The sequence below is a fragment of the Suricata suricatta genome, chromosome 3 (assembly GCF_006229205.1).
Source record: "Suricata suricatta isolate VVHF042 chromosome 3, meerkat_22Aug2017_6uvM2_HiC, whole genome shotgun sequence".
NCBI classification, from domain to species: Eukaryota; Metazoa; Chordata; class Mammalia; order Carnivora; family Herpestidae; genus Suricata; species Suricata suricatta.
The window spans coordinates 175,639,581-175,648,396 of record NC_043702.1 but is presented as its reverse complement, the minus strand read 5'-3'; the positions used below and the strand labels follow the sequence as shown (position 1 = coordinate 175,648,396).

At 61.1% G+C, this 8,816-nt stretch overlaps 2 protein-coding genes across 7 annotated transcripts; both read right to left on the bottom strand.

The window, feature by feature from the left end:
• S100A16 (S100 calcium binding protein A16) lies at positions 1–5,291 on the bottom strand. 6 transcript variants are annotated; one of them, XM_029933236.1, is made up of 5 exons: positions 5,046–5,290; positions 3,290–3,394; positions 3,054–3,165; positions 887–1,063; positions 1–663 (listed from the first exon to the last, which is right to left on the bottom strand). In XM_029933236.1, the coding sequence occupies exons 4-5, from the start codon at positions 1,037–1,039 to the stop codon at positions 505–507; spliced, it is 312 nt and encodes a 103-aa protein (XP_029789096.1). In that variant the 5' UTR covers positions 1,040–1,063; positions 3,054–3,165; positions 3,290–3,394; positions 5,046–5,290; the 3' UTR covers positions 1–504. The 6 variants fall into 6 exon arrangements, with proteins under 6 accessions (XP_029789096.1, XP_029789095.1, XP_029789097.1 ...); XM_029933235.1 differs by lacking the exon at positions 3,290–3,394; XM_029933237.1 differs by lacking the exons at positions 3,054–3,165; positions 3,290–3,394 and having other exon boundaries at positions 5,046–5,291.
• Positions 5,292–6,245: 954 nt separating this feature from the next.
• On the bottom strand, positions 6,246–8,816 carry S100A14 (S100 calcium binding protein A14). The gene is made up of 4 exons (XM_029936131.1): positions 8,297–8,816; positions 7,828–7,934; positions 7,261–7,407; positions 6,246–7,032 (listed from the first exon to the last, which is right to left on the bottom strand). The coding sequence occupies exons 2-4, from the start codon at positions 7,855–7,857 to the stop codon at positions 6,895–6,897; spliced, it is 315 nt and encodes a 104-aa protein (XP_029791991.1). The 5' UTR covers positions 7,858–7,934; positions 8,297–8,816; the 3' UTR covers positions 6,246–6,894.

Here is an 8,816-nt window from a genome sequence, read left to right as displayed (position 1 = left end):
TGAGGGGTACAAACTCCAAATCCAGCCTTTATTGCCATCGCTTCAGTGGTGACCAGGAGGGGGGTGGGGCAGCCCTGCTCAACTGTTCCCTGACCCACAGTCCCTGGAAATCTTCTCTCCCCAGCAAACAGGCTGAGAGAAAGAGGAGAGGCCTCTGCCTCGGGGGGCAGGGAGACCTCAAGCAGCCAGCTGACCTGCAGAGGCCAGGAGAGACCCAGAGTCAGGCAGGGCATCAGACGATGACTGCTTGGTGGACTGAGAAGAAACTCATGGGGACCCCAACCAGCGCTGAGGCCTCACAGAGGGGCCCCCCGGGCCTGCTGGCTCCAGGGCTAAGACCCTTTGGGAGACACCTGCAGACCGCAACACTCCCAGAGGGGCCCTTTCCCTTTTCAGCAGGAGGTGTGCAGGGAGGAATGGGGATGGGGGTGGGGGATGGGGAGGCCCTGGGGAGCCTGGGAAGAGCATTGGGGCTGGGTGTGGAGGGGTGGCAGGAGGGGTCCTCTAGCTGCCGCTCTGCTGCTCCTGTTGGCGGATCAGGTTGGCGATGGGGCCGGTGATGCCACCTATCAAGGTCCAGTACTCGTCAAAGCTGATGCGCCCGTCGTGGTTGGCATCCAAGTTCTGGATGAGCTTGTCAGCAGCCTTCCGGTTACCGGTGTCCTGGAGGGGGCGGGGTGGCCGTGAGGAGGGCGGCAGCCCCCGAGTCCCAGGACCTCCCTGGTCAGGCCTGGGCACCCCCGGAGGACCAGGACCTGGGCAGTGGTGGGACCCTGGTTCAGGGGGTCACTCTGAAAAGATGGAAGCCACAGTGGGGAAGGGTACCAGGCGAGGACAAAGGCTTGGGGCTGGGGGCGGGTGGGGCCCTTAGGTGAGGGGACCTCACCGTCAGCATGTGGTTAAGCTCTTTCTGAAGCATCTTTCGGAAGCTGCTCTTGCTGATCTTGTTCTTGACCAGGCTGTGTTTGGACACGTATTTGTAGAAGTTCTCCACCAGGACCACGACGGCCTTCTCCAGCTCCGTGTAGCAGTCCGCCATCTCACTGCCTCACTCCTCGGGGGCCTGGGCCACATGAGGAGGGCAGGTGAGGAGATCCCACAGGCCAATCCCCTTCGGGCCCCCCGCTCTCATCCTCCTCCTGGGCCCCCAGGCTGGTGGGTCCTCAGGGAAAAGTGGGCACCAGGGCAAGCCTGGAGTCAGACCAGTGTGGCTGCTCTGACGCAGGCGCTCACCAGCCCAACCGCCTTGGCAGGTTTTCCAGGCCCTGCCCCAGCCCCAGGCGCCGGGTCTGTCAGAGCCCCGCCGAGAGCAGGAGGCTCCTGTGGGAAGGAGCTGACCCACCCAGGGTCCCTGCCCGGGGAAGCAAGCACAGCTAGAAACTGCCAGGATGAGCCAAAGGGGCCGGGAGGCCAGCAGCCATATCCCCCGCCCCAGCACTGCGTCAGACCGCCCCCTTCCCCCCAACAAAACAGGTGGCAGGGACCTAGGCCCCCCCCCCCCACTCCCTCCAGCCAGGCCAAGCTCATCTCTGGGAAAGGACAGTGCCCTCCCCCACGGAGCCAGGCCTTCTGCAGGCCCCCGCCACACCCTGCTAGCCTGCCCTCCCTCACACCCACCCCCAAATACCTGGCAGGACACCAAGACCCTCCACCCCACTACCTAAAGAGGACCAAGGCCTGGTTTTGGCCCCGCTGGAGACAGAGCTGCAGCCAGTCAGAGGCCATGCGTCACCCCCTCACCCAGGGACAAAAGGCACTCACAGTCCAGGCGGATGCAGCCTTCAGAATAACAGGATATGAGGGGAGCAGGCGGGTCTATTCTGTGAGTCGCCGCCCATGCCCTGAGCCCCCCCAAGTGAACCCAGGGGAAATGAGCCTCCCCGCCCGCCCCCAAGCCCAGGAATGGCTCCAGCCACCCTGCCCATTCGGTCCTGGCAAGGGAAGGTGGGCACAGCCGCCATCCAGGCCTGAACATCCTGTGTCACAACTTGGAAGACAGGCCTGCTCGGCCAGGCCTTGCCACAGCCCCAGCCTGCCCTGGCACTCTGCTGCCCGGCTCCCAGACCCCCGGCTGACGCGAATGGCGCCCATGAGTGCGATGGCTGCTGTCTCTTCTGGGGCCGGGTCTCCCCAGGAAACAGACATTCCGGGGGGGCAAGGATAGTGTTTCTTACATGTAACCGTTGAGTATTCTGAACCAAAGGGCACAACTCATTGGCTTTAGGACCATTTTTTAAATCCTAGGTACACAAGCCCCCTGCTTTTAATTTCTGCACCTCCCTTCACCTGCATTGTCTGGTCCCACAGCTTACTCAAGATAGATGTTTTGTAAACATTCTCCCTCCTTCCAGCCCTGGTACCACGTATGACCCTCACCAGCCTTCTTTGTTATTTCTCTTATGAGGCTCTTTCTGAAGGAAGGGTGTGACTAGGCACTAGTGTAGGAAGGAAGGAGCGTGGAGAGAGGAGCAGGCTGGGCCGTCTCTGGCAGGGAACCCTGCCCTTCTCTCCCTGCCTCACCTGCTTCACCACTCCGGTCTGCAGACAGAAGGATAAAGTATGGAGCAGAACCACAGGAAACCACATTCTGCCCCCATGCACTTTATTGAACGTGTGACTGTGAGGGTCAGTGTTTCTACAAACACCCTAATACTCACAAGTGAGAAGTGAGGAAGGAAAGTTTCAATCCATGAAACTTCTCTGCTGCCCTTTAGTGGAGGGTGCTCCAGGCCCAGGGCCAGCATTCCTGGGGATTCCCAAAGCTGCACCTACTTCAGTAAGGACTCTACCAAGCCTACTGCCAACCAAGCTCTGGGAGTGGGGAGAGGGGTTCAGAGAACCCCCCACAAACCCAGATCTTGTGCCCTAAGTGAGCAAACCGGGAGAGGAAAGAGAAAGAAATGCCCCTCCCCCTGGCCCACCCATCCTCCTCACCACCGAGTGTCTTCTTGGAGTCCTGTTTCTCTCCAGCGGAGCCCCCTCCTGCCCTTCCTGGATGCCTGTCCCAGCCCCTACCAGGCCTCCCCACCAGGGATACTTGCCCCAGCCCCTACCTGAGCACCCAGGACAGTGAGCTGCCTGCCGCCTGCTGCCTGCCTCCACCACCCAGGCCTTCAGTCCTTCGGGGAGATAACCATCTGGACAAGTGCTTTTCCAAAGCTTTTTCTGAAGGAAGGATGTCAGAGGGAGCTAGTCAGGAGTCAGTACCGTCCTCCTCCTCCCTCCCTCCCCTGGGAGCCAGGAGACAGGCTCTGCCACCACACCCACCCAAGGCGTGTGCTCCTCCCACCTGCCAGGGTCTCCCTCCAACCAGGCCCAGCCAGGTGTGAGGGTCAAGCTGTCCCATCAGCCTCTCCGAGGAAGGGCTGGCAGGAGGTAGGTCCTGGCCTGAGAGCTGGAAGGCGAGGAGAACGTGTATATTAGAGCCTTCCCAAAACATGGGAGTGGGGGGCCTATTGTCCTCCAAAGGGCCCTCTCACCTGGAGCCCCCAGCCCTCCCCTAGCATTTTCCTGATCCCTTCCTTGGCTGACTCATCCTTGAGCAACTGACAGGCCCCACCCCCATCCTGCCCACCTCCACCCAGCTTGCCAACTTCTCCCAAAGCCTCCAGGGCTCTGACGCTTGCCCCTGGGTCTTCGCCCCTGCAGCCCCGCTGCCCCACACCCAGGCCCCTTCAGTCTGGAACCCTGAACACCCAGCCCAGCCCCCCAGTCCACCTTCTCTTCCCACCACACACACCCTCCTAGAGTCCCGAATGGTTTCCAGGTGTTGTGAGACGTCCCTGAACTTGGGTCACCGTCCTGTCTGGAACCTGGCCTGCCCTCAAGCACATCTGCATCCCCTCCAGCGACCTCAAACTCATTTCCTCACTCATCATTCACTTCCTTATTCATTCACTGACTCATTCATTCACCTAACTGGTTTTCTCACTCACTCATTCACTCACTGGCCCCAGCTGTCTTCAGCATGCAGGGAAGGTGGCATCCGAACTGGGCCCAAAACTTGTCATCCTATTTGTAAGGCTATTTCAAACCAATGTCTCACACAAGTGCCCTTGCCTCACCCTCCCCAGCCTCACAGGACTCACTGCGTGGACTTCACACATCTGCACACAGAGCCCTCCTTCACACCCACCCACTTCCAGAACATTTTCCAAACAAGTGGGGTTGGACTGAGGTGTGGACACTCACATACACCGCTGGCCCTGGCTTCACCAACAGCCAACCTGCTTTTCACCAGCCATGAGGAAGGCTGAGCCCCACTGGCCGGCACCTCTGGGACTCCCTCCCGAAGCACCCCTGCCCTCACCCCTGTCTCAACAGGGCTGGGCACATGCAGACAGTGCAGGTGGCCCTGCCAGGCAAAGCCAGTCAAGCCACAACCTGCCTGGGTCCTGAAGTGGAAACAAGCCTCTGGCGCCGGCCTCCTCCCGTCAGGCTCCTGGGCTCCCCAGGCCCTTCCTGGTTCCTCACGGACCCCATCACCCCCAAGGCACAGATCCCAGAGATGGCCCATGAGGCCCGTGTCCAGGTCTGACCACCCCCTAACTCTGCCCCCCAAACACGCGTTTGCCCTTTTTCTATGAAGGGAGGATCGGAGCAGCTGCAACAGACCTCCTGAGCTCTCTGCCCTGTGGCCCAGGCCCTGGAGCAGAGCCCAGTCAGCCGCTGGGGCAGGGAGGGGGTCTCGCCGCCCCGTCCACCCCTCTGAGGGCCTCTTCAGCTCCCAACCCCGCAGAAGCCTCCATTCCCAAACCAGCCTGCGGGAAAGTTAAAAATTAACAGACCCTTCCCGCCCAGTCTCTAGCAGGGCCCCCTCCCCAGTCCCTCCTCACGGCCCCCCTCTCTGGGCCCTCTTCACCGCCCCCCTCCCCAGGCCCTCCTCACGGCCCCCCTCTCTGGGCCCTCCTTACTGCTCCCTCCCATGTCCCTCCTGACCGCCCTCTTCCCCAGTCCCTGCTCCCCGCCCCCCTCCCAAGGCCCCCCACGCCTGCAGGGCCTCTCTGGCAGCCCCAGACCTCCCAGGACGAGGCTGGGGTGCTCACCTGCTTCCGGGGACTGTCTCCTCTCCAGCAGGGCTCTGGGGCCTGGACTTGGGCACTGCCAAGCTCCCCACTTAGCCGGGCCACGGCTCCTCCCGCCTGGCTCCCAGAATCTGTCCCACTCTGGCTGTGCCTGGCGGAGCTGGCTCAGTGGGGAGGTAGTGACTGAGCTCCCTCTGACTTGGCCCTGGGGTTGGGCCCTTGTTAAAGGGATACACACCTTTTTTAAGTCCCCTCCATCTCCACCCCAGAGGGAGTGGTAGAAGCTGGCAGCCCCACAACCCTACCCTACTCGCCCAGCAGGGCCTGCGCAGAGCCCAGTCAGTGGAGAAAGAAAGGGGCGTCACCTGTCCTGCTCACCTGGGTCACTGGGAGCCCGGTTTCACGGCTCCCAACAGACAGTTCAGTCAGCGCTCAGGCCAGCCTGGCTGAGCATGGAAACCTCCTCGCTGGCCGGGGTCTCAGGGGCAGCGCTGCCTTTCTGTGGCCGCAGACAGAAGGCAGCTGCAGCGCCTGGCCCCTGGTCCAGGAGCCGTCACCCACTCCTGCGATTTGCCATGTGCAGCAGAGGGTTCTTCTGGAAACGCCCTCCAGCCCTCCCCGGGACACCCGAGGAAACTGGCTAGGCAACATGTGGAGGCGGCAGCTGAAAGCAGAGGGGACCCACCCATCCACTCCGACCAGGGAGGCTCCAGCTCGGGCACTCACTCTGTGCCAAGCTCTGTGCTGGGTGCTTCACGTGATGTGTCCATTATCCTCCTAACAAATCTGTGAGAGACGTTAATACCCCATTTGACAGATGAGCAAACTGATACTCTGAGAGCATGCCCAACACTCCAGAGATAAGGAGTGGCAGGGCTGGCTTCAAACCCAGGCCCATCAGCCTGTTTCTCAGACCCAGGCTCCAGCACACCTGGGGTCCTAACAGTTTCCCCCGGCGAGCACACAGGTCCTCCTCTCCTGGCAGAGGACCAGCGCCTTGGCAAAGAAGAGCATGGCCTTCAGAGAGGACAAGGTCTCCAGGCTTTTGGGCCTGGTGCCCATCCTCAACTCAAATCCATGGGGAAAAGTGAGTCCCCATTCACTTCCACTGCAGCCACTGCAGCCCGACACGTCCTGTGCCACCAAAGACTCTGCCGCTCACCCTGACCGCCCCTCATCTATGGCCCGAGGGAAGGGAGGTATCCACCAAGATGACATCGGTCGCTGTTTCCATTTTTTGTTTTATTAATCACATGATACAAAACAACCATCATTCTTTAAATGCCCAAGCACCCAGCAGGCCCTCTCCCAAAGTCACACCCTCCTCAGCCTCCCCCCCAGCCTGCTCTCTTCCCCAGCCCCAGCCTGGGGACAGAGTCCTAGGAGAAGCTGGGGCCGAGCTGGAGGCAGGAAGGTGTAGCACTGGGCAGTTTCCGTTTGGGTTGGGGAAGAGATTAGGAAGGGTAGGCTCTCAGAGACCCTTTTTAGTACCAAATATCCAGCCCCATTCCCAGCCCTCTTCTTCAAATCATATCCAGCAGCCCGGCTCCTCTCTGCCCTGCCCACAACCAGATTACTTGGCCCTTAGCCCGTCCTTATCCCTCCAGCATCTTGTCACCTCCACCCCTGGGCCCACCCCCGCCCCGAGCCTCCCTCTGGTGGGGACTTCTGGACCCGTTAGTTCCATGGAGCTCCCAGGGATGAAGGACGCAGAGACCCCCCCGGGAAGGATCACTAAGGACTTGAACCTTGCAGAGGTGAGGCAGGTGCAGACTGCGGAATCATGTGGAGGAGGAGAGGGGTGTCTAGGCGCATGGTCTCTGAGGTCCCCTTTCCCCACCATCCCCTCAAGAATCCCAGAAGAACGTTCTCAACTCCCCCGGACAGGGCTCTCCAGCTTCACACTCTTGGCTGCTTCTCCAATCAGCTCCCAGAAACTCCCAAACTCCAGTTTAGAATCATTACAGCCGCCCAAGTTGGCGATTTTCTCTCCCAGGCCACAGTCGCTCTGAGGGGAGGAAAGGCACCACAGATCAGCAAGGCAGGTCTTCCGACCCTCCCGCCCCGCCCTACTCCAGGGCAGGAGGCAGCACCTGTGCCCACCTGGCACCTGCAAGAGGGAAGGGCAGGGGCCGCTAGTGCCAGGCAGTGCGGGCGAGGCAGTGCGGGCGAGGCCTTGGAGACCTTGCCTGGGGAGTCAGGGTGCAGCCCGGGGCGGGGCCCACTCCCTCAGTACCGGCACGAGGTGGGGCAGCTGCTGGGTGACCAGGTCCCGTAGCTCCGAAGGGGTCAGCGTCTCCTTGCCTCCCTCCACAGAGTACTGGTGGAAGTTCTTGATGAGGGTCTCAATGGCCCTCTCCACGTCACTGAATTCCTGGGCATCCTGAGAGCAGGGCACATCACGCGTGTCAGGGAGGCTCTAACCGCCTTAGGACACCCTACCTCCCCAAGGCGCCCCAAGGCCAATAGGGCAGAAGAGGCTCCCACCCACTCCAGAGCCCAGCATCCAAGCCCCTTCCCCCACTGGCCCCTGCCCTGCCTGAGCCACAAGTTGGGCAAGGCTTCCTCCCTGTTACCCCCCAGCCCCCACACAGGGCAGGTCCCGGCGTGCAGCAGACACTCTCTCCCCAAGAGGGCTCCTCGTGCATCACTCTGCGTGGGTGCAAGAGAGGAGTCTGAGTCTCCTGAGCAAGATCCAGAGTGCAGGGCAAGATGGAGGAAAGGGGCAGCAATGAACGGGGAAGCAGACCCTCAGGGTGGAGTGGAGCATGGGAACAGAAAGGCTAGGCATGAATGGGCCCACCTCAGCATTGGCTGACCGACACTGCCCCATGGTGACCGGTGTGCTCGTCCTGGTGAGGCCGTGTCGTCCTACAGCAGCCTCAGAGGAGCCGATGGCGCATGATCCGCCTGCAGAAGGAGGAAGACCAAGGCCAGGGGGTGGCTCCACATGTCGTTCTCAACCGTCCCTCTGGCTGTACCCTCAGTATTCTGCGCCTCACTCAGGGGGTCAGAGCCAACTCCCCACAAGGCCTGGTCCCTGTGAAGGATCCAGGAACTAAGATCACAGCCCCCAGGCTCTCCATCCGGAAGGAATCCCTTGGGCCTCACCTTAGATCAATCTTCCCACTTCTTCCCACCATTCACCTCTGCTCCACACATACACATCAGCACCCAGGCCCTGGCCGCCTGCCCTCCCCAGGGCAGAATAGGCTAAGTGTGTCCTCTGGACAGGGGCAGCCATTTGGGTGCAAAGCCAAGTGTCTCCTTACCTGCTGGCAGCTGCTGGGACCGGATGTCAGGAGTCAGCTCACCTGAGCTCAGCTCTTATACCTGGGGGCAGGGAGGGAAGGCAGGGGGCTGGCCCTCATCCCTAAACCAGCCCTGCTATTGCAGCAACCTGGGCTGTAGGCCAGCAGTGTGGGCCCCACCCTGTATTGGCCAGAGCTCCGAGAGCCCGCCCACTCGGCCGTTGGAGGGAACCCTGGAGGCCGGGGCTGTGTGGCCCGGGCCCCAGACCAGCCAGCAGAATCAAGGCAAGAGAAGGGGAAGAGAAGGGGAAGGAGAGGTTGGGGGGGCAGAAGGGGGCCTTGGCAACACTGTGGGGTCGAGCCTGGGAGGAAAGTCCTGGAGGAATTGCAGGGCAGGGAAGTCGAGGGGCTTTAAGTCAATACCAGGAAAGAAGGAAAAGCAGAGGCTGTGGTCCACAGGGAATGAAGGACATGTGAATTGAGAGAGGTCCCCAGGGACCTCTGTGCTTTGATCTCTCTCTCTCCCTCCCTCTCTCTCTCT

What these genes read in the sequence shown, in the direction of transcription:
- S100A16 (XM_029933237.1), bottom strand. Translation starts at nt 1,039, where the DNA reads ATGGCGGACTGCTACACGGAGCTGGAGAAGGCCGTCGTGGTCCTGGTG. An exon ending in AGCTTAACCACATGCTGACG is followed by an intron (nt 664 to 886) that starts GTGAGGTCCCCT and finishes CGCCCCCTCCAG; the next exon opens with GACACCGGTAACCGGAAGGC.
- S100A14 (XM_029936131.1), bottom strand. Translation starts at nt 7,857, where the DNA reads ATGGGGCAGTGTCGGTCAGCCAATGCTGAG. An exon ending in GTCGGTCAGCCAATGCTGAG is followed by an intron (nt 7,408 to 7,827) that starts GTGGGCCCATTC and finishes CCCTGCTCTCAG; the next exon opens with GATGCCCAGGAATTCAGTGA. An exon ending in AGCTGCCCCACCTCGTGCCG is followed by an intron (nt 7,033 to 7,260) that starts GTACTGAGGGAG and finishes TCCTCCCCTCAG; the next exon opens with AGCGACTGTGGCCTGGGAGA.